The sequence below is a fragment of the Podarcis erhardii genome (assembly GCF_964252035.2).
Source record: "Podarcis erhardii genome assembly, chromosome: 7".
NCBI classification, from domain to species: Eukaryota; Metazoa; Chordata; class Lepidosauria; order Squamata; family Lacertidae; genus Podarcis; species Podarcis erhardii.
The window spans coordinates 23,844,682-23,869,458 of NC_138511.1; the positions used below are offsets into that span (position 1 = coordinate 23,844,682).

The following is a 24,777-nucleotide window of genomic DNA, read 5'->3' on the forward strand; positions in this document are numbered from 1 at the left end:
TGCAGGTGGTGTTGCAGTGGGTGGTACAGCAGTGTGGGGCAGCACTTCCCCATTTTGTCTCAAGTGGAGAAATGGGGCACGCTGCCCCTGCAGGTTGAATCTGCTGTCCCCAACTGGCCACCCATATAATCCACATAGAATGATAAGAGTTGGAAGGGCAGGGCTTCACCCCATAGGGCATCATCCTCAGTCCTCACCCAAGTGCCAGAGTTTGGGATTCGAAGTGTTATAGCTTCTTCTTCTTTGGCGATCACTAGTAGCCGAGTAAGATTGTCTTCCATAAACATGGTTTTAACAATGAGTCCGTAAGTGACTGTGGAGGGCAATTCTGGACCCACACATCCTTCCTCAGTGGGGACATAGGTTTCCAGGTGGGAGTTGATCATGGTGAGGGTTTGCCAAGTGTGCCTTCCTCTTAGCATGTTTCTCTCTTGCGTCCTGAGTTCTAGTGTCTTCAAAGCCCATGACACCTTTGGTAAAGGCTGTTCTCCTCCTGGAGCGTTCACAGGCCAGTGTTTCCCAGCTGTCAGTGTTTATACTATATATATATTAGATTTGCCTCATCCCTGCTCAAAGATGGGCACCCTCCTTTATTTACTATTATTTATTTATTTCATAAAATGTATGCACTGCTTGGTTGCCAACAACAACAACAACCTCAACGTTCCCCTGGCCTCCTTGTTACCATTTGTAGTATTCCAGTCTGCAGAAGCCACTGGCCAGCCACCAACCATGCGCAAGACCTCGAGCAGAGGCAATGAGTCGCGTTGCTCTATGATGCCTACGAATGGGAAAGGAAAGCAGCAGGAAAGAAAAAAAGTGAATGAAATGACTATAGGTAGCTACCATACACTGTCCGACTATTTAGTCCAAACCTGGGCCCTTCTGCATGAAGAGCTTCCCTTCCCCTAACCAATAAAATATGCAATGCATAATTTCTTTAGCTACATTGTAAACCATATATAGATAAAGGGGCCCCTGACCATTAGGTCGGGTCACGGACGACTCTGGGGTTGCAGCGCTCATCTCGCTTTACTGGCCGAGCGTACAGCTTCTGGGTCATGTGGCCAGCATGACTAAGCCGCTTCTGGCGAACCAGAGCAGCGCACGGAAACACCGTTTACCTTCCCGCCAGAGCAGTACCTATTTATCTACTTGCACTTTGACGTGCTTTCGAACTGCTAGGTTGGCAGGAGCAGGGACCGAGCAACAGGAGCTCACCCCATAGTGGGGATTCAAACCGCTGACCTTCTGATCTGCAAGCCCTGGGCTCTGTGGTTTAGACTATAGCACCACCCTACTCCATTCACTAGAAGTGGCCGCTAGGGAAAACAGCTTGATAAATAGGGCAAATGGGTGAATAAAGAGGAAGAGGAGACTCACTTTCATTCATACAGGATCTATAAAGCATTTTCGCCTTCTGGAAGGCTTCCCGATCTTCCTGCTCTGGTGTCTCTAGCACACCTGGAGGAAGAAAAGGGTCATGATAGCATAATGACCTGCAATCTGTTCTCTCTGTTTGGGTGCAGGTGAGGTCATGGCTGTAGTAGCTGATAAAGCACTTGTGGTTTCAGCCTCCACTGCCTCTGAATAGCAATTGCTGGTTGGGCCACTGTGAGAAGCGAATGTTGGATTAGAACCATGGTTTCCAGCGTGGAGCAATTTGATTTTTAAGGGGGGCAATTTGAGAATGAGTTATTAACAATGTATGGCAATGTATTAACAAGGATGCTTCCTCCACGTGAATAGGAGTTCACTTTTTGAATAATAATAATTATATGTAATGGGGGGCGAGTTCAGGATTTTAGAGATGCTTAGGTGGGGCATGGCCAAAAAAAGGTTGGGAACCACTGGATTAGAAGGACGTTTGGTCTGATCCAGCAAGTTCTTCTTATGCTCTTAATGCTGGAAACAGGGATTTGCTAATCTGTTGGCTGAAATCACTGACAATTGGGCCTATTCTTCCTGGCTGTAATCACCAGTTGCTGGGTTCTTGCTTGTGCTTTCTATGGGCTGAAGTTGCAGGGACCAAAACAAGCTATACTGGAAGCTGTTTACAGCCACCTGTTGGTTGAAATACAACTTAATAGTGAGCAAGGCACTCAGGTTCTCTACCGCCATCTGCCGGAGCATTTTCTGTTGCGACGCTCTCCAAGGTTTTGCATCTTTGTGCAACTTGCAGAGGACACCACCTCTTTGACAGTATTGTTGAATTAACCATGCATGATGCCAATGAACAGAGACTTTATCCCGACCTTGGATGGAGGTGGCTAACAATCTAACTGGTATTTTCTTTTGGGGGGAGGTATTTAGAACGTCATAATCTGTGGACTGTGACAGGAAGGATTCAAAACCTGTGGGACCAGAGATTCACAGAAGATTGGAAGAAATATACAAACTATTTGAAGAGCAATTGTAATCAACAAATTACACTAGTAGGACTACAAGAAGTTTTGTAAGGAGGAATATATGAAATATTACAAAGAAGAGAAAGAAGAGAGATATTAGTTATGATATTTAAATGTAATAGTGGAAGTAAGAAATGTAAATTAAGTGAAAAAGATTGGAAAATTTTCAGATGTGATTGATGGAAGTCAAAAAAATTGTGTAAGATATAAAAGTATTTTTAATAAGTGTTGAAAATGATATGTTAAAAAAACTTACACACACACACACACACACACACACACAAACATGTATATATGTATATGAACGTCAAAATCTGACTCCATGAACTGCAGCATACTTAGCTTGTGCACAGATCTAGCACTGAGTGGAGAAGTAGACAGGTAATGGGAAAGTACAGAAAAGAGATCCTTACCTTTGAGAATAATCTCCAGTTCATCCCTCAGTGTGTCAAAGATGTTGTATCTGGAACTGGTCTCTGGGATGACATGACGACTGAGCCAGCCTCCACAGGCATACTGGTAAAAATTCTGGCAAGGTTCTGCCGTGGGGTCCATGTTCTGAATTATTCTGGCAGCTGCATGTCATGAAAACATAAAAGTGTCCATTATTGGGGAAGCAGAATGCTTGCAAGTACCCCTGTGGTGTCCAATAATTGAGCCCATTCCCAGCTGTTGTGTGCCAGTTTGTACCTAGAGGCAGCACATCCCCCTAGAGCAGTGATGGCCAAACTTGACCCTCCAGCTGTTTTGGGACTACAACTCCCACCATCCCTAACTAACAGGACCAGTGGTCAGGGATGATGGGAATTGTAGTCCCAAAACAGCTGGAGGGCCAAGTTTGGCCATCACTGCCCTAGAGCTTGAATTTTCCCCAGAGCTTTTTTTTGTATTTGTGGTTTGTTGATTTTAAAATTAAGGATGCATGTGGACTGACAAAGTGAGGAGCAATTCTTCTCGACATTTGTGAATATGTTATAGCTAAGTAAAAGTCTGGCAGGGATCGAAGAAGAGCAGCTGATGGGAAGTAAAGAAGAAAATAGAAAAAAATTAAGGCTAAAAGGCCAAAATATTTTGAAATGAAATTTGTAAATGTATGTAATATTGAGCAGCAATTAAGGGGGGAAGTGAAACATCAAGGGAGCGGGATGGGAAATCAACCTTTAAATTTGTATTAAATTGGAATTAATTTGATGTTAATTCATTAAAAAAATGAAAAGCAATAAAAATTAATTGGCAAAAAAGAAAGAAGAAGAAAGAATTCACCTAGAGCTGGGATTGTTCTGGCAGACAACAGGTAACTGTTTGCAAAAAACAACAACAAAAAACCCCAGTAATGCTTGTAATTAAATAGCTCCCCCCATGCTAATGCAAGCCCCTTGAACTGGGACTGGAAACAAAATGGCAACCAGTTTGTTTTAGAACATGGGATATAGAGGGGTGTGTCTAGAACCCAGCCTACTGTATAAACAGAACATTAGTTGCTTTACATTAGTGGTTCTTCCCAGTTTTGCCTCTGGCCCTACCCACAATTAGCATGTGCCCCCCTGAAGGTTGCCCAGAAGGTCATGTGGCCCTTAGACTGAAAAAGTCCACCACTCCTATTGCATCTAATAAACATCAAAATGAGGACAAAGCCAAAATTTATTCAGAAGAATATTCTGATTAAGTTACCTGATCATTTGCCTTTTCTGGGCTTCCCCTAAGCCAGGGTTATGGGGAACATTTTTGGCCCAGGGGGACAGATCATTATCTCTCCCACCACCATGGCACAACTTTGACAAGTGGGTGGAGTCAGCCTTGTTGGCATCTGTCTGTTTTGAGATACAAAGTGCACCTCTGGGGGTAAAATCAGACGGCTGCATTAGCAGTACCAATGTAACCTCCCCAGGGCACAAACTTTGGCAGTGTATAAGGAGGTCTTGGGCTCCTTGGGCCCCAGATGACAAGACCCCACCCCTCTTGGTCTTGTCAGTGTGGTCCAAAGCAAAGCAAAGCAAAGCAAAGCAATACTTTTGCACCAGCTTGGCTGCAGGAGTTGCCAGAAGGAGGCGTACAAGGCACCATCCAACTGTCTTAGGGATTCCAAGCAGGGCCAACAATCATTTGACATTTTGGCAGCTAGTGGCTCAAAAGTGGGAGGTACTGTCAAAGTTGGTTGGTGGGTGGAGTTGGGAGACACCTGCTTTTTCAGTACATTCCCTGCAGAGAACACAATAGTGGAGCACTACCCATAGCTGATAAGTGGAGGGTTCAATCCTGCTGACTTCATTGGTCTGCTGTGCCAGCACATTTCCTGTAGTGGACCCCAGCAGGAAAAAAAGAATGGTTCAGGAAATGATATAATTTTTACCTGCTGTTACACACCCACGGGTGGTACATACATTCTGTGGACTGGCACCATTCTGTAAATCTGTGGATATAAGAAAAGCACATAAAACACAGACCATTCACAAGGATTGTACAAAAAACCCCACATGCCAACAAACCTCTCCCTACCTGAAATTTCCAGCAACTCGTATTCAGAGACATACTGCCTCTGACAGTGGAGGCAGGACATAGCCATTGTGGCTAGCTACCATTGACAGAAATTCCTGGAGGAAGAGGCTAGTTCTCCAGGTTAGTGGTCATCACTACATCCCATGGGATCGAATATGTGCTGCATGAAGAAGTATTTTCTTTTGTCCTGAATCTTTGAACATTCAGCTTCATTGCATGGCCCTGAGTTCTAGTGTTATGAGGGAGGAAAAACTATCCTCTGTCCACCTGCTCAACACCATACATAATTATATACACCTCTATCATGTCTCCTGTTCTACATGAGAAGAGCCCTTCTGGGTCAGGCACACTACCCTGCTCTCACAGTGTCCAACCAGTTGCCCATGATGGAAAACCCACAAGCAGGACTTGAGCACAACAGCACTCTCCCCACTTGTGATTCCCAGCATCTGCTCTTCAGAATTCCACCAAAAGGTTATTGACATCTCCATAGATTATTCTGGCATTGTGTCAATGGTGTATTCCAGGAGCTTCATCACTGACGGCTCCAGGGTTTGGACAGGACATTGTCAGCAGGACCTCTTAACCTAGCAAGGATGAATAGATATCCAGCTTTTAGGTTCAGAGGCAGTGTGCTCATGATATTGCCAATGGACCAAGATGTTCAGAATCCCATTCATCTCTACTCTTTCTTCTTTTGTGGGTGCCCTTCCAGGTGCCACATATAGCTGCTGGGTGAGGCCAGATCAGGGTGCCAACTTGAATAAAACATTGTGGAGGGGCAGGTAAGCGCTGCATAATCTATCACGAGATGCACACACACACCATTTGAATGGCAATGCCCATCGACTTTGGGGGTAGCAGTCTCCTCAAATATTTTATGGGGGGGCAAAGGGACCTCAGTCCCTAGGAGTTGGCGCCTATGGGCAATGGATGTGACTCTTACCTATGTGGAGTAAGACACCCACCCCTACCCCCAATCTCTCCATCTTCCTTGCAGGTATCCAGGAGGCATCGTCACAGATTCAGGGCACATTCCAACCATGAAAAAGCACTCAAGGATGATGTTGCCTCTGAGAGGGAATGAAGCCTGGGGAAATGCCCTGCAGTTCAAATAGAGGAGTTGGAGGGCAGCATTTGGGCCACAGGACTGAGGTTCCCCTCCTTTAGAGCCAAGTTTGTGGGCATCTTTGTATCTTCAGACCTTGAGAAATATGTGACACGCCTGGCCATCTTGCAATGCCTCCTGTCAAGCCAGCTCAACCACATTCTTTCCCCAGCAAACATAACACAACTCCTTAGGATTCCCACCCTCCTGCTCTCCTCACCAAGAACTCCTGAAATCCAATCCAGCTTGATGGGCATCTTTGGTTTCAGTAGCCCTTGTTTTTTATGTAAGTGTGAAAATCACCGAGACCCAGAACCAGCAGGATATTTTTATTTGCATCACCATGGGGAATGGATATAAATGTGCAAACTTTCTGCAGAGTGTTCCTGAACTTGGAGGATTTGGGTGACACCGATAACACAAATGCCAATGTATGAAGTTTGTTTTTTTCTTATACTTAGAATATATATATATATATATATATAGAGAGAGAGTTTTGACTTGGAGAAGGCTCAGAAAAGGACCACCAAAACTATCAAAGGGATGGAGGGACTCCCCTATGAGAAAAGGCTGCAGCATTTGGTTTAGAACAGTGTTTCCCAAACGTGGCTCTCCAGCTGTTTTCGGACTACGGTTCCCATCATTCCTGACTACTGGGGGCAATGGGAGTTGTAGTCCAAAAAACAGCTGGAGAGCCAAGTTTGGGAAACACCGGCTTAGAGAAAAGAGTAAAAAGTGACATGACAGAAGTTTATAAAATTATGCCTGGCATGGAGAAAGCGGATAGAGGAACAGTTTCCTCCCTCCCTCATGACACTAGAACGCATGGGCATCCAAGGAAGCTGAATGTTTGAGGATTCTGGACAGATGAAAAGAAAGCACTTCTTCACACAGTTAAAGTATGGAACTCACTCCCCCAGGAGGCAGGGATGGCCAGCTTGGATGGCTTTACAAGAAGATTAGACAAATTCGTGGAGGAGAGGGCTATCAATAGCTACTAGCCAGGATGGCTATGCTCTGCCTTCACACTTGGAGGGCAATGCTTCCAAATACAGTGGTACCTCAGGTTACATACGCTTTAGGTTACATACGCTTCAGGTTACAGACTCTGCTAACCCAGAAATAGTACCTTGGGTTAAGATCTTTGCTTCAGGATGAGAACAGAAATCATGCTCTGGCGGTGTGGTGGCAGAAGGAGGCCCCATTAGCTAAAGTTGTGCTTCAGGTTAAGAACAGTTTCTGGTTAAGAACGGACCTCCGGAACAAATTAAGTACTTAACCCGAGCTACCACTGTACCAGTTTCTGGAGCCACAGAAGAGGAGAGGGCTTCTGTGCTTAAATCCTGCTTGCAGGTTTCTTCTGTGAGTGTGTCTATGTGTGTGTGTGGGGGGGGGGCTACTATTTTTACTGAATCTGTCAAAAGAGCACCCCTTCTCAGAGCCTATTTCACAGTGATTTATCCTGACCTAATCCTCCTGTCACCCCGAATACCTTTCTAAGACAGGGCCAAAGCCAAGATTTATTTGACATAAGAGGCGGCGATGGCCACCTACTTTGAAGGCTGTAAATTGGTGCTACCTTGCGCCAAAGATTGTGGGCGCCTGCAATGAAGGGCTTCAGCTTTGCCCGTCGACTTTCTGGGGGCCCAATCCACAAATACATTATTGTGGGTGCTGAAGCACCAATAGCCGGAGTGGAGGAAGGGGTGTGTGGTGGGTGTGGGCCGCTCCAGGCGTCACCATTGAGGGGGGTGACAAAATGCCAGGAGGCACTCACTGCGGGGCCTCCTGGGAGAGATGTGATGGCTTGGGCGTGGGCAGGCTCCACGCTGCCCAAACGGTCTGCCCGCTGCCTCCCTCCCAGCTGTAGGGCAGCTGAGTGGGAGGAGGCAGGCAGACTCCAGAGGCCCCATAGTGCGCCGAGCCCCTATGGGCGGCTCGTCCTGCCCCTGGGCGCCCCGCCCCAGGCGCCTGACTGGCTTCCTCCGCCACTGCCCATAGCCCCCTGAAGTTGGCTCCAGTGGCTATAAAAGAGGATTGGACAAATTCCTGGAAGGAAAGCCCATGGTGGCTGTGCTCTGCCTTCACTGTCATGGGCCATATGGCTCTGAATAACCATTGCTGGGAATCACTGGACAGAGGGTAGTTGTACTCAGGTCCTACTTGCAGGCATCTGGTTGCAGTGGCATAGCATGGGGGGCGGAGGGGTAGTGGCTGTCAGGAGCTTGCCCTACACTCGAGTAGGACCCTGGCAGAGACACATGCCCGACTGGCATGTTCTCTCCCTCCTGGTTGATCGTTTGGGAACTTCAAAAGCTTTCTTCAGCCCGAACATCACAGTGACTGATGCCAACAGACACCGGCACACTTAGGGATCCACAGAGTCTTTGCAGCTTGCGTAACAGACCTCAGCAACTCAGCATTTTGGCTAATCTACTTTATTTACATATAAACACATATGGAGCACTGCAACATGGCTCCCCCTCTCTCTCTATTATCAGACAGCAAAGAGAAAGAACAAAGGACAATAGTCCCACTTCATGGAACACAGTAACAGAAACATCCTGTCTCCGTCACTTCCCACTCTGTGGAGTCAAAACATACACCGTCATGTGATAGACAACAATCCCATGACTGCAATCATGGAGCAGGAATTTTGACAGTGGCCCTGGGCCCCAAAATTCTGAGAGGGGCACAACCAGGCACCTGCACAACAGGTTCCCTCACCAAGGCCATATGGGTGAGCTCCTGCTGCCTTCCGCAGCCATGGGGAGGCAAGCCGTACCCAAGCTGAACCTTTGGGGCTGTGGTGCGCACCTCCACCCCAGCTGCCCAGCCCACTGTGTCTGTGGGGGTGCAACACTGACTCTGCCCCGGGCACTGGCAACCCATGCTACATCACTGTCTGGTTGGCCACTGTGAGAACAGGGTGCTGGAGCAAATGGGCCTTTTGCCTGATTCCAGCAGGGCTTTTCTTACACCCCATGACCAGCTCTTCTTTGCACCCTTCCCGAGTGTTTCAATCTGGCTGGAATATTTCCTTGGACCTACTTCTTTCTCCCCCCAACCTCAGAATGCACATGACAGCAATGTCTCACATTGAATGTAACTGACATGCAGAAAAGAATCTATGAAATGAAAACAGAGACGTTATATGTACCTTTTTGGTAGTGGCGCCCGCCCTGTGGAATGCCCTCCCATCCTATGTCAAAGAAATACACAACTATCTGATGTTTAAAAGACATCTGAAGGCATCCCTGTTTAGGGAAGTTTTTAATGACCGCTGTTTTAATGTATTTTTAATTTTTTGTTGGAAGCTGCCCAGGGTGGCTAGGGAAACCCAGACAGATGGGTGGGGTATTAATATTAAATTATTTATTATTATTATTAATTACCCATGAAAATCTTTTAATAAAAACAGTTTTTTAAAAAACCCTCTGATAATGCCCCTTGTTTGCCTGGTTGGGGGATAAGGCTGTTTGTGTGTGTTCAGAAACTCACCTACCATACAAAGGCATTCATTTCTCTGTTTACTTTTGCCTCTTGCCCTGCCTACCATTGGCATGTACCTCCCCTGAATGCTGCCCAGAAGAGAATGTGTCCCCTGTGGGCTTCTTAGGGACTACTTCTAAAGATTCTCAGGCTAATAATGAGATATCAATGAAATACAATCTTTTCCTCTTTCCGTAAATCTACGGGGAGCTGGTTCTGCTGAACGATTGATTACTAGTTCTACGAATGGAGGTGGGAAAGCTTCTCTGTATCCACTCTATCCTCCACAACAACATGAATATTTTTATGAACCCGGGGACAAAATATTCAGGCAACACTTCAGTGGCGAGAAAGCCAGTGAGGAGGAAATCAGTGCTGCCACCAGAATCTTAAAAAAAAGAAAAAAAGGCTTTTAAAGGCAGAATAAATACAGCATGTCGCTCTCCCCCTCCTTCCCAGTTCTGTGTGGGAGTTCTTTTAAAACCCACTCTTCTAGCAACAGACTGCATTTGGGCTTCTGCAGAAGGTACAAAATTATTCAGTTCTTACAAGCTTACTGCATCTCCTGCTCTAGTATGATAAGCGTAGCAGATCCCAAATTGTCTACATCTAAATACGCCCCTCTCCTCATTCTGCCTAAAATCCACACTGCACAAGGAGTCGTTTTCTCCACTGCACACAGTCTCAAGGAGACAGATGCAAACACACATTCTTATGTCTACCAGCTGAATGTTGAGAATTTGGGCTCTTGTTAACTCAACCAAGCTTTTCAATATTGTTAACTGAGGATAATATTTCAATTTCCCCCCTCTATATCACTTATACAGCTTTTCTCTCTCTTAAATTTTCTCTCTCCACTTAAATTCTCTCTCTCTCTCTCTCTCTCTCTCTCTCTCTCTCTCTCTGTGTGTGTGTGTGTGTGTACACACACACACACACACACAAACTCTGTATATTCTCATTTGCTCAAATTCCAGAGCTTCCCAGTTAGTAGACTCTGTGGAGCAGCGAGTATTTAAATATTGGTGTTCTGTGTTGAAACTCAACACTTAATTTGCTATATTATGTGGGTAATGGCAGCTATCTTTTTTGCCTGGGATCTGGGATTACTATTCACCCCTTGTAAGGTATGGTGGAGAATGCCCGTGATTATACAGGGACTCCTTTCTTGATTTTCATTCTTGTCAAGTTGAGATTTACCTTGAAAACTGCAGATGGGATTGTGGTGAGTTTATTCATATTCACACACACACACACACACACCACATTAGGAGAAGAGATCTCACAAATTATCCCCCCAATCCCCCCCAAGCAACGGTAGCAAATTCTTTCCTATATAGTTTTTTTTTTAGCACTGTATACAATTTACCCAAATATGCAGTTAAGGAGAGAAGGAAATCACATAAGTAACAGTTGTTCTCTTACCTCTGCTTTTTGAGTAGAGGATTACTAAGGAAACCACAGCACAGCTCATGAGGACTAGGAGGACAGACAAGCTGAGAGCAACCAAGCTCCAGGACCTCTGTCCAGATCTGGTCGTTTTCTCCACAATATCCATTTGGCTTTCTGATTTCCCCATTATGGTCACTCTGTGGAAGAAGGGCACAAAATGATTAACCACATGTCCCTCTGACTTTCTAAAGGGATATGCACACACACCAGAAGAACAGAAGATGGGAGAATGGAGAGGGCAATGGTGCAAAAGCAGAAAACAGAGAAAGAAAGTGAGCTTTTTAAAAAAAGACCAGAATAATTACATGTATTTATCCATTTGCTTATCCACAGATTTCCCAACCTCATTCTCCATCTCCAGTTCCTGCAGAACGAGCTTTGATCAGCAGGGATGTTTTGGTGATCTTGCTTACATCCAAACAGAGACCTCTTTGGTACTTTGGAAGGAGAACCTCTTGGACCCCACCAAAAGGGGTGGACTCAAAGACACCCCCACTTCTCCGCTGACACTTCTTGGGATCTTCTCACCACAAGGAGGAGGGAGGAAAAAACCACAACCTCAGATAGTCCCATCAACTTTGGCTAAAATGCTGTGATTCCAAACCAAGTTCCAGAAACACGCCTGTGCTTGGTTTCTCCCTAGCAGAAAACAGAGCAGCTTGGAAACCTGTCCAGGCTATGGATGAGCAGTCTGGCTGCTGGGGTGCTGGAGCTGGTGAGCTTAAGACCCTCTGCCTTCTCAAGTCCATGCCAAAAACTTCTCAGCTCAGCCCTGCTGCTGCTTTCTTCCAGCAAATGAGCCGGAGGAGGAGGAGAGCGAGAAGAGAAGGGAGGAGGAGGCTTGCCTTTTTGCAACCACACAGCTCATAAACAGCCAGCAGCAGAAGATAAGATTCTACCTAGCCCTCTCTCGCTAGCTAATGGATGCACTTTTGCTCCTCTCCAGGTGATCAGACTGTTCTGTCAATCAGACAACTGATGGCAGGAGTGTGCTACAATGCTACAGAGACCTGGGGGCTGGGGAGCAAGCTAGCAAGCGGAGGAACATCGTTTCCCTTGGTCTTGTCAGCTGCAAAAGGAGAGAGCAGCAGCAAATGCTCCTTGGATTGAAAAACACCACCACCACAAAAAAATCCTCTATCTTCCCTTCCCTTTCAAGTGCTGAAATTACCAGCCATGTTTATTCCTCCTCCCTTGGAATACCATTCTAGGAGGGATGCTCAGGACTTGTGTGGCTGCAATGGCATTTGGAATGGAGGATAAGAGCAGGGATGGGGGAACCTCACACCTGGTGCCCAGGGGCAGTGCGAGCCGCCAATAGGGGTGGGGTGCACTGCGGGGCCTCCTGAGTCTGCCTGCCTCCTCCAACTCAGCTGCCCTAGAGCTGGGCGGAGCCAACAGGCAGACAGTTTGGGCAGTGCAGAGCCTGCGTGCGCCCAAGCTACCGCGTCTCTCCCAGGCTGCAGTCCCTGTGGTGAGTGCCACCCAGCATTTTGTCACCCCCCTCAGTGTTGACACGTGGGGTGGCCCACACCCACTACACCCCCTTCCTCCGCCCCTGCACTAGGCCTTTCTGTCTAGCCCTTGGAACTCTCTGCAGGCCATGCCCCTCACTGGCCCTGATTCACACCCTCCTTGGCTGGCTGGGATGTGTCCCTGAACTTTGATCTTCATGAAGGATAGAGATGAGTGTGGGAGTGTGTGTATTAGCGTACTGTAAAAGGTAAAGGTAAAGGACCCCTGACAGTTAAGTCCAGCCACGAACGACTCCGGGGTTGCAGTGCTCATCTCACTTTACTGGCTGAGGGAGTTGACGTTTGTCTGCAGACAGTTTTTCCAGGTCATGTGGCCAGCATGACTAAGCCACTTCTGGCAAAACCAGAGCAGTGCGTGGAAAAGCCGTTTCCCTTCCCGCCGGAGCAGTACCTATTTAGCTACTTGCACTTTGATGTGCTTTTGAACTGCTAGGTTGGCAGGAGCTGGGACCGAGCAATGGGGGCTCACCCCGTCGTGGGGATTCAAACTGCAGACCTTCTGATTGGCAAGCCTTAGGCTCAGTGGATTAGACCAAAGCACCACCCGTGTCCCTCTAGCGTACTGTACAAGAGGTAATATTTACATTCCTTGCTTTGCCCACCTTTGCACCACCCACAACTGGTATGTGGCTGCAGGAAGTTTTCTCTAAGTTTTCTCTAGCTAGCATGGTGTGGTGGTTAAGAGCAGTGGACTCATAATCTGGCGAACCGGGTTCACGTCTCTGCTCCTCCACATGCAGCTGCTGGGTGGCCTTGGGCTAGTCACACTTCTCTGAAATCTCTCAGCTTCACTCACCTCACAGAGTGAGGTGAGACTCCTTAAGGGGAGTGAAAGGAGGGATATCAAGTCCAAACTCCTCCTTCTCTTAGGTAATATGTGGCCCTTGGGGGTTCCTGAATTAGAGTGAATTTCTGAGGGGATATTTACCTTTTGTGGGTTTCGTAGGAAGTAAACGGCCTTGGTCTAGTACATCTGAAGGAATGTCTCTATCCCCATCGTTCTACCCAGACACTGAGGTCCAGCACCGAAGGCCTTCTGGTGATTCCCTCACTGTGAGAAGCCAAGTTACAGGGAACCAGGCAGAGGGCCTTCTCGGTAGTGGCACCCACGCTGTTGAACACCCTCCCACCAGATGTCAAAGAGAACAACTACCAGACTTTTAGAAGACATCTGAAGGCAGCCCTGTTTAGGGAAGCTTTTAATTTTTAATGCATTAGTGTATTTCAATACGTCATTGGAAGCTGCCCAGAATGGCTGGGGAAGCCCAGCCAGATGGGCGGGGTATAAATAATAAATTATTATTACTATTATTATTATTGGCAAGCACACTGGTGACTCCTGCTCTTATAGGTGTCAGGAGGCTCCCAGAGTATTTGCTCACAAATACTCAGGGTGATGATAAGGGCACCCAGTGAAGCAGCAGAAAAGGGACCTCAGGGCAGCAGTGCCAGCTGAGACTAGGCCTGTCTGTCTCCCACAAGTATTCCCTAGTATCCTGCCTCTGCCCTCATAAAGGCTATCAGTGGCTACTAGCCACAACACCTATGTCTCCCTCCACTGTCATATGGTATGGCTTTGAATCTCAGTTGCTGGGAATCATGTGAGAGAAGCATTATAGGCAACTGGTTGAGGGTTTCCAATAATGGGCACCTCATTGGTTATGATGAGAATATGTTGCTGGAGTAGATGAGCCTCTGGCCGGAAGCGCCTTATGTCTCCCCAGACCTACAGTCTTCAGAGAGCTCTGAGGAGAAGGAACAGTTCCTTCAAGCCAGTTCAAGTCTGTGGTGTTGAGATGCTCACCGTCCTTCCCCACTCCTGCACATGGTCTTCTTCACATCTGGCCAACATGAAAGAGGAAAACTGCCTCAGGTTCTCTTAAAGACATTTTCTTCTCTCCACCCTGATCATCAGACAAATGCTAACCACAGCACCAAATGTCCCCGGATCAATGTGACGGTTTTCACTACAGCCTTCAGGAACAGGGGCCTAAGGCCAGTCTGCCTTTCAAACGGACCAAGATAAGCGTCAGCTATAAAGACAGTTCCGTCCCTCTCCAGGCTTCATGTGATGCCCTCAGACTCAGAAGATGTCCAGGACGTCACATTCTCACCAATTTTCTGGTGGGAACTTTTCTGCCTCAGATTAATGGGGAGTCCACATGACTTGGGAGCAAATGCAGTTTACTGCCACAGATATTTCATTCGGAGGAACACTCGGAAATGGAAAAATAGTTTGCAGATGAAGACTCAAGGGTTTCAGGGGAGCAAATTTGCTGTTGGTTGGAAATGGGTTCCCTAGAAATTCAGAGGAATGGATAAACACCTTTGTGAACAAATGGAATGGGCTCCTCAACTGGCAGGCATGTGGAGCCTGAAGCCTGAGGGCAAAATGCAGTTTGCTAGGCCTCGCTATTCAGCTCTTTGAACTCTCCACAGGCTCACATCCCTCACTAGCCCTACTACTGCATACCCTCCTTGAGTTATTTTGCCTGGTTAGAATGTGTCCTTCAACTTTGTCAGAAGCCAAGGGACAAGCCAACATTGAAGAAGAAGAAGAAGAAGAAGAAGAAGAAGAAGAAGAAGAAGAAGAAGAAGAAGATCTTTATTGTCATTACCCCCTCTCGGGGACAACGAAAATTCCTTGGCTGCTCCATCCACCCAGGTAGGGCATTGTTCCCTGAACCCCTGGCCTACCTGGCGGCAAGTCCATTTGTCAAGTCCCCAGTCCAGGGTCAATCCACGTGTCCAAAGTGAAGCAAAGCCTCACATCCAAGTTGAGGCACCATCAACATGGTCAGTTGAGAAAACAGCACCTCAGCTCTGCTGCCCTTTTATATTTTGTATGCTTATTGCAGCATCTGGGCTTGATGAGGCATGTGACCCTCACCTGTCCCCAGCACACTCCATCTGAGGCACCACATACTACCTCCCAGAGCTAGCGAGCCCCACCTGGCCAGCTAGAGAGCTGGGCTGTGGGCCCTTGCCTGCCTCAGCCTACTGGAGCACCCCTCCCACTGCTCCCTACTCCTCAGAAACTTCTGTATTCATGGAGACAGGTGCCCCTCTGACTCCGGTGATGGGTCCTGCTGCTCTGGTTCCTATGCACTGACCCCCATCCTCTTGTCATCCTCCATCACCCCATGAGTACTTCCCACACCAACCTCTCCTTCCCCTTTCCCAGCTTGCCCTGCTGTGTCCCAGTCCCAGCTACACCCCTCACTGGGATCCTCTTCCTCCTCTCCATTGCCCTGCCAGTTCATGACACATCGACAAATTCGTTCTTCCTTGTAAGTGGGGCCTGGAGTGCTCCAGTTCAGGCTTCCAGTCAGCCATGGCCTTTCCCTAGGTCACCCCATTCTGTACCCTGTCACTCTTGTTTTCTGTCCTCTTCACCCACAAAAACAGGCAGCCAGCCTTCTGTGTCTTAATAGGTAAAGGTAAAGGGACCCCTGATCATTAGGTCCAGTCGTGGCTGACTCTGGGGTTGCAGCGCTCATCTCGCTTTATTGGCCAAGGGAGCTGGCGTACAGCTTCCGGGTCATGTGGCCAGCATGACTAAGCCGCTTCTGGCGAACCAGAGCAGCGCATGGAAACGCCGTTTACCTTCCTGCCAGAGCGGTACCTATTTATCTACGTGCACTTTGATGTGCTTTCAAACTGCTAGGTTGGCAGGAACAGGGACTGAGCAACGGGAGCTCACCCCGTCGCGGGAATTTGAACTGCCGACCTTCTGATTGGCAAGTCCTAGGCTCTGTGGTTTAACCCACAGCTCCTTAATAGTGTGTTCAGCTTCAATTGATTGATTTTCGGGGACCTTGCCTTTTTAGGTTCCCCGCCATCAGATAGATAGATCTGTATATTAACTTCTGCAGACTTCAGTTTTTCTCTAAGCCTGTAGATATCTCCCTCTTGTGTGTGATGCATAAGGAATCACACTCAAGGCTCCCAGCCTGTATATCAGATAGGGATATGCAATCCTCAAAGGTAAAATTTTCCAATGAAGCAGAAAGAAAGAAAGAAAGAAAGAAAGAAAGAAAGAAAGAAATCTCAAAAGGTTTTTAAGAACACAGTGCAGAATTTAACATGGCACTAAGTGGATAGATGTGCAGGGAATTGAGGACCACTTGTGCAATGGGACTTACTCCCACTCTCCTTCCTCTCCATGGCCTCCTAAGACTGTTCTGGATTTTGCTCCAACACTCCAGAATGGATTTAGAGGGCTGCAGGAAGAGGGGAAGGGTGGAAAGTTTAGTTTCAGAAGCAGCCCTCCTTCTACACAGGCAAAAACCTAGTGGAATCCTGCCAAACGTGTTGTATACAGTCCTAGTCCTTCTCAGAGTCCACCCAGTGAAATTAATGGGCATGACTAATTTATGTCCACTTATTTCAGTGGGGTTACTCTCAGTAGGACTTAACTGGATGCAGCCCACTGGGGGGAAAAAACCCTGCATCTACTTGAGCATCATGTCTTCACAGTGGCTAATCAGATGCCCCTGTTGGAAGTTCTGAAGCAGAACATGGGCAAAACCGCAATCACAATCCCCACTTGTGATTCCCAGCAACTGACATTCAGGAGCAGACTGCATGATTTTTCAAAGCTCTCTTCTTAGCTTTCCAAATTCTAGGTGGCCAGCTGTCCATGCGCAAGGATTCATGCAAGCACAAACATATTTAAAATGTGGAGCATTCTTACCTGCTTTCCTTTTCTTTTCAGGAATGATAACGAGCAACATAACTGGGATATTGGTTTGCTCCTAATGTCCTCTGGTAGGAAGTGTATTTATTTTGTAGATTTGCCCATTGGGTGTCGAAAGCATGCATGCAGGCTACATCGGGCTTGTGGTGCTCTTCCACGTCTGATCACAGGTGCCCTGGGATGTCCAGAGAATGAAAGTCCACTGCAAAGAGATGGAATAAAAAGCTGACTGCTTCCCACCACAGGCCACCCAATCAGATGTAGTGGGTGTGGCCATTTGCATTGCTAGCACAATTCCTCAGCAGGTTTGTTTATTTATTCAGTACAAAAAGAACCAAAGTGTTATTTAAATTAGGTAACATTTCCCTGGCATTCTCTTGACTTCTCTTGCCTTTCTTACAGGAAAGCGGTACATGGATGTTTCCTGGCCAACCTAAACACTAAACTGACCATCTACGCCTCAAATGTTTCCATATGAAGATTCCGCCCCCCCCATAGAATAGCTCAGTGTCAGAGAATCTGCTTTGTATGCAAAGAGTTCCAGGTTCAATCCCCAGCATCTGCAGGTTGGTCTGGGAGAGACTCCTTGTCTGAAACTCTGGGGAGCTGCTGTCAGTAGACAATACTGAGCTACATGGACCAATGATCTGGATCAACATAAGACAGCTTCCTATGTCTTCAGGGAAGAACTATAGCGTAGCTGGTTTTCATGTGGGAAGGCCCAAGTTCAATCCCCATCATTCCAGATAGCACCACTGCTGGTCAGTGAGTTTGATAGGCCATTTGTCTGACTTGGTATAAGGCAGCTTCTGATTATGAAGATCAGCAGGGTTTACAACAAAATGGCTATTCCATCACCCATTAGAATCCCTGGCATGTAGGACTTTAGATGTAGAAGAAGAAGAAGAGTTTGGATTTGATATCCCGCTTTATCACTACCCTAAGGAGTCTCAAGGTGGCTAACAATCTCATTTTCCCTTCCTCCCCCACAACAGACACCCAGTGAGGTGAGTGAGGCTGAGAGACTTCAGAGTAGTGTGACTAGCCCAAGGTCACCCAGGAGCTGCATGTGGAGGAGCAGAGACGCAAACCCGGTTCACCAGATTACGAGTCTACCGCTCCTAACCACTACATCACACTGGCTCTCATGGAGACTTGTATCCAGAAAGTGAATCAAGGCTTAATGTTGAAGTGCAAGGGCTCATAGAAACATAAAATCATAGAAATGGAAGGACCCAAAGGGTCATCTTGCCCAACCTCCTGAAATGCCCACAATGCCCAGAGCTACACCCCTAAGGAGAATCAAAAAATGGCTGCAATGGGGAGACCATGATGGACCACCAAAGATCAAGCTTTCCTATCTGTTCTGCCCCACCTACCCCTAGCCTGGGGTCTTTATAAGGAAGAGCTGCTGCATGGGAGGTGGTTTTTCCCAGGTATTTTTTTGGAGTCGTGGTTCTAGCATTTAGGTAGGTGAGTGGCTGACTGTATGTGTTTTAGTGAAGGGGGAGAAATTTGATTCAGATTGCATTGAAAGGCGAACCTTCCTAATCTGCACTTACTGAAACAATATATGAACTACAACACTGCTATCTTTTGAAAGCCACACTTCTCTGGATTTTGTAGTGTGGTTCTCCTGTCAAGTTATTATTACTATTATTATTAAGTTATGTGCATAGAAATGCATGCAATGGGGTCAGAAGTGTCCATATAAACTCACACATTGGTGAAAGTAACATTAAAAAATGCACCATCTAAGGGGAAATTGCTTTGCAATAATGTTAACATTGAGCAAAAATGCTAATAGGTTTTTAAGAGGACTAAACCTAATAAAAGTGATTCAGAAATGTGGAGATCCAAACTTCAGACAGGGGAAAAGGAGAAACTGAAATCGATTGATTTGCCTGTCCCCAATTTGGGTATTAGGTTCTGTTGTTGGGATTATTTTGCCTTACTGTATTTTATTGATTGAAACTTGTTTATTTGTTAACCTTTGTGAGAAACAGGAGGATCATTTGGCAAAAAGGCAGTGCAGAAATTAAAATACAAGTGTAGGCAGCTGTGGGTTGGACATATAAAGAGATTGGCTGGATCTGGCCAGTGACCCATCTAGTCCAGCTTCCACTTTCTCCTCCATCCACTTCCAGAATGTGGTATTCAGGGACATACTCTCTTCAGCAATGGAGGTAGAACAAAGCCTTCAGGGTTGGTAGTTACTGATAGCTTTATCCTCTATCAGTGTTCTGATCCCCCTTTACAGCTACCCAAATTGGTGGCCATCACTGGCTCTTGTGCGAGCAAATTCCATAGTTTAACAATTCGCTTTGTGAAGAAGTACATTCTTTTGTCTTTACTGAGTCTTCTGATATTTAGAGCCTTTAGGTGTCCATGAGTTCTCATGTTATGAGAGAGGGAGAAGAACTTTTCTATATCAACAAATATTGCCTGATAAACTGCAAAGCTCATTGGTCGCCTAGGGTCAGCCACTGCCTGAACCTCACTAACTATGCTTGCAGTCCCGTCAAACACCATTCTGGAAGATTTTGTTTTATTTTTGTATGCTGCTTCCCCCACCAACTGAGTTCAAAGTAGTTCGCAACCATGGCACATCATTAACAAATAAAAACACTTCCTGATTCAAAAGTAATGTAGCTTCAAAGCTCAATAAGTGAACCACAACAAAATAAAATAGCAAAAACACAAGGTGTCAGTCACAGAACCATAGAACTATAGAGTCAGAAGGAAGCACAAGTGTCCTCTTGTCCACTGCTTGCAATGCAGGAATCACAGCTGAATAACCTCTGACAGATGGCCATTCAACCTCTGTCTACAAACCTCCAAAGAAGGAGAAAAAAACCCTCCAATTCTCCAATCAGTCCCACTGATTTGGTATGCTGGTTAACCATGGAGCAAAAAACAGATAGTTGTCTCCAACTAAGTTCTACCAGAGTAAGCCCATTGAAATTAAATGCATTTAACTTAGTTATATCCATTCATATCAATGAGTCTACTCTGAGAAGAAGTAACATTGAATACAACCCATGGTTTGGGTACATGACCCAAGCCCTGGTCCCTTGTCTGATGGGAGCTGGAAGGTGACACTAAACCTCATGCTGGCCACACCATTTCAGCCTTCCAAGCAAGGCTGGGGAGCTGTCCAGCAGGAGGGGAGCTGTCCATAAGGTGTCCATAAGACAGGGATCTTGCAAGCAGCAACTGAGAGTTCACATCTGGGGCATCTAATCCTCTAGCCCTCCAGATATTGGGCTTCAACTTCCATAATTGACTGTGCTGGCTTGGGCTGGTGGGAACTGGAGTTAAATCCTTATTCAACTCCCTCCTTGCTATATACATTTTGGATGGGATTCCACTAGGTCTGTTTGTGAGCAGGTAAGTCTCAGTTTGCAGACTATCAGAGAGATTCCCAATGAGCACTGCACAAACCCATAGCTGGGTATTTTAGCTTAGAGAATCACAGCATTGCCCCTCTTTCGCCGCTGGGGGGCAGCACACCAGCTGCATGCCTCCATGGTAACTGTTGCTTTATACTGCAGTTTGCCAGAAAAGGTTGATTAAGAGGAACTAAATTGGATTGCATTAGCAGGCATTTAGGTCATTCTCAGGCAGTTGAGGAGGTGGTCAATTAAGATAACAATAATAATCATACTCCAAGTCCATTAAGGGCCCAGGCTGTGTGCAACATTTGCAAAATGCTAATTACCCATTCCGTACTTGTGCTGAAATTGCCCAGGAAAAAAAAAATCAATCACATTTCAGTGCAAGCATTTAGCACCTGTGAAGGCTGCAGAAGAGCATTTCTCAAGGAGTGGTCTGGAACCCACCAGCGAACTTCTCTCAGGTTGGCTTTGCTGCTGCAGCCTGCCCGGTGCCTCCTCACTTGCAGGAGCTACCCCATAGCTATGTTTTTTTGACTGAACCAATGCTAGCACCAGAAAGGGCACAAGAAGAGCCTGCTGGATCAGGTCCATGGCCCATCTAGCCCAACATCTTATCTCCACTGTGGACAACCAGATGCCCCAATTGGGAGCCCACAAAGCAGCGTATGAGCACAAGTGTGCACTCTATCTCCAAATTCCACAGCCACCATTTTGCCTCACTGCCACAACTTTTTACATAGCTCCTGTTGGTGGACATCAAGAGTTACATCTAATGCTAATTCTACTCAAAGCAGTAACATGTTAGCCATGTTAATGGACATGACTAACTTGAGTCCATTCATTTCAATGGGTCTATTTTGATTAGAACGTCATTGGATACAACCAGGGGTGTAGGAAGGGGGGCGGAGGGGGCAGGCCACCCCAGGTGCCACTCTGGGAGGGGTGACAAGATGGTCCCTGCCTCCCCCCAGCTGTAGAGCAGTCAAGGGCACACGCAGTCCGTATGGGAGCCGCTCAAACGCTGTCCGTATGGGATGCCGCTCGCATGGCAGTCTGTAAGGCTGCGATGCAAGCGGCAGCCCATATGGATGCCATGAAAGTGGCAGCCCGTACAGACTGCGCATGTGTGGCAGTCCATATGGAGTGCGCACACGTGGGATGCCGCACATGCACAGTCCATACGGGCTGCGCTGCCCCTGGTGCCAGAGAGGGTTCCTCTACCACTGGATACAACCCCATGATTTTAATAACACTTACCACTGAGCTATGGCCTTTTTCTAAGATCAAGGGTGGTGAACCACAGGCCTAGGGGACCAAATGTGGCCCTCCAAGCTTCTCCATCTGGTCTTTGGAGTTCGACCCAGGCCACACACCTCTTGGGTTCTGCTTTGTATCCTGAGTACTTTTGCCTGGTTGGAATGTGTCTTTGAACTCTGATAGTGGCCCTTGCTTACTGAATTATACACTTATACCTGGCCTTTCCTCCAATGAGCTCTAGGTGCTCATCCATTTACATTTCCCACAATGTCCTAAATTGACACCACCCTGGGGCACCATGGAGAATTATTACAAGGAAGCATATCAAAACCCACTGACAAACGAGGGCATGCATCAGGATGTGCTTTGCTAAATACCCCCTCAAGCAGCCCTTGGTTATTGAATGTATTCTGGCTGGGGCTTCCTTTTATAACACAGCACAGAAGCTCCCACTGACACAAAACACTGCCAACTCACCTTTTGACTGGGTCAGGATTTAAGGAGCATCCTTTTATGATGCAATCACTGACCTCATGCAAGGCAAGTGGTCAGGCTGCCTGTATAGAGGGCAAAACTCTAATGTTGCTTCAGCAACTGAGCCTCATATAGGAGCAGCCATTCTGGTCTCAACTGCAAGCTTTGCCTTACGTGGCAGATGTCTCTTCGGTTAAAACAGCCCAACTCATTTCAATGAGGTGGGGCAGACTCTGATAATAACTTAAGAACCAGATCACCTGATCGCCCCACCCACCTTCTTTTCATGCTTTGCTCAGATATGACCTTGCTATGGACAATTGTCGGTCACCATTTTGTTGGGGCCGGGTAGGAATTTTTTCTACTTGGCAAATTGGCACTGGCCATTGGGTTTTTGCCTACCTAGTAACAATCGTCACAACTTTTGTGAGGTTAGGCATTGGGTAAGCCTTTGTTTTTGGGGTGTGGGTGGCACTGTGGGTTAAACCACAGAGCCTAGGACTTGCCGATCAGAATCCCTGTGACAGGGTGGTTCGAATCCCTGTGACAGGGTGAGCTCCCGTTGCTCAGTCCCAGCTCCTGACAACCTAGCCGTTCGAAAGCCCGTCAAAGTGCAAATAGATAAATAGGTACCACTCTAGCAGGAAGGTAAACGGCATTTCCGTGTGCTGCTCTGGTTCGCCAGAAGCGGCTTAGTCATGCTGGCCACGTGACCCAGAAGCTGTATGCCAGCTCCCTCGGCCAATAAAGCGAGATGAACGCTGCAACCCCAGTGTTGGTCACGACTGGACCTAATGGTCAGGGGCCCCTTTACCTTTAAGCCTTTGTTTGGTTGGAGGGGAGGTTGTTGCCTTCACCTGCCCCTCCTCAGTACAGGTATCCTGTTAAAGGGATCCGGGGTGTGAATTCTGTCCAAAGCCTGGATGTGGGCCAGGACCATGTCACAACTCCTACAGGGTCCACTTGGGGTGCCCTTATTTGATGTAAGTTATAGGACACCCCCTATCAGGGGGTTTACTCTTAAGTGGACTCCTTGCAGACAGGCAGGAGTCAAGATATAGCCAGCTTCACCCCAATGCCCACGCCAAACTGCTCACATCTGTAACCAATAAAGTTGTGGCCCATTTGAACCCATAAACCCAAATACTTCATGTCTCTGTGTCTTATTGTTATTCTGGGAACTTTGTAGACTTGAGTACAAGAGGGCTCTCTCCTCCAGCTTCCAGCAACTGGCATTCAGAAGTGATCTGCCTCTGACTGTGTGGACAAAGAATAGCCATCAGGGCTAATAGCCCCTTTCCTCCATGTATTTGTCTAATACTCTTTTAAAGCCATTCTAGGTTGGTGCGCCATCACTGCCACCCATGGGAGAGAGGTCCATATTTCAACTATATGCTGTGTGAGGAAATATTTTCTTTAATCTGTCTTGAATTTTGCAACATTCAGCTTCATTTGTCTGTCCATAAGTTCTAGTATTATGAGAGGTACAAAGTTTACTGTAGGCTTGTTTCTATGCTCACCTGTCCCCTGATCTCTAAACTCTATCCAGGCAACTAAAGATCAGAGTTCGGTGGTGCATTCCCAGCTAGGCAAAACAAAACAAAACAAAAAAAAAAAAAAAAAACACACACACACACACACTCAAGGAGGGTGTGAAGCAGGGCCAGTGAGGGGTGTGGGGAACCAATGAAGCTTGGCAGAATCCCAAGGGCCAGATTAGTGAGGCCCTGGGCCAGAGGTTCAGCCTGGATAGCTCAGCTGGTTAAAGTATGGTGCTGATAACACCAAGGTCGCAGGGAGGGCCGGATTTAGCTTTGATGGGGCCCTAAGCTACTGTAGGTAATGGGGCCCTTTTTATGTTCAGCTGTCCTTTGTCAACAACAAATTGTCACTGTTTTTTGTGTTGAGTATATGCTATACAGTGGTACCTCAGGTTAAGTACTTAATTCGTTCCGGAGGTCTTTTCTTAACCTGAAGCACCACTTTAGCTAATGGGGCCTCCTGCTGCTGCTGTGCCACCAGAGCACGATTTCTGTTCTCATCCTGAAGCAAAGTTCTTAACCCAAGATACTATTTCTGGGTTAGCGGAGTCTGTAACCTGAAGCATATGTAACCTGAAGCGTATATAACCCTAGGTACCACTGTATGGTAATTTATGGACCGAATAGGTATCTAAAGCCATTTGCACATGTTGCAATGCACCTAGTCCATGCAGAATGTAGGCACCCTATATATAGAAATGAGCAAACCAGTGATATTTTAGGGAGCAAGCAAGCATTACTTACATCATAGGAGCTTATACAACACAAAACACTGTTGCTGTATGTAGGTTTTATTTTATTTGTTTTTTATCTTATATTTTGGAAATGTGCATACAGTTTTTTCCTTTAATTTTTTTGGGGGGCCCCCAGGAGAGTGGGGCCCTAAGCTTGTTCAGCTTATACGTAAATCCGACACT

At 46.8% G+C, this 24,777-nt stretch overlaps 1 protein-coding gene across 5 annotated transcripts in view; it reads right to left on the reverse strand.

Moving 5' to 3' along the window:
- Positions 1 to 17,383, reverse strand: part of MMEL1 (membrane metalloendopeptidase like 1) — a 58,150-nt gene extending 40,767 nt beyond the window's left edge. For 2 of the 5 annotated variants that reach the window (XR_014158743.1, XM_081870936.1), the window contains exons 1-6: positions 11,262 to 11,755; positions 10,930 to 11,093; positions 4,759 to 4,818; positions 2,822 to 2,983; positions 1,384 to 1,464; positions 686 to 781 (exon numbers count right to left, since the gene is read on the reverse strand). Coding sequence is in view for 4 of the 5 variants with exons in the window: in XM_081870936.1 (XP_081727062.1) it covers positions 686 to 781; positions 1,384 to 1,464; positions 2,822 to 2,983; positions 4,759 to 4,818; positions 10,930 to 11,093; positions 11,262 to 11,311 (613 nt within the window). In the remaining variant the exon portion in view is untranslated. Of the gene's footprint in view, positions 1 to 685; positions 782 to 1,383; positions 1,465 to 2,821; positions 2,984 to 4,758; positions 4,819 to 10,929; positions 11,094 to 11,261; positions 11,756 to 12,127; positions 12,224 to 17,187 lie in introns of those variants that run through there. The other 3 variants (XM_081870938.1, XM_081870939.1, XM_081870937.1) reach the window with 3 other exon arrangements.
- Between the last annotated feature and the right edge of the window lie 7,394 nt (positions 17,384 to 24,777).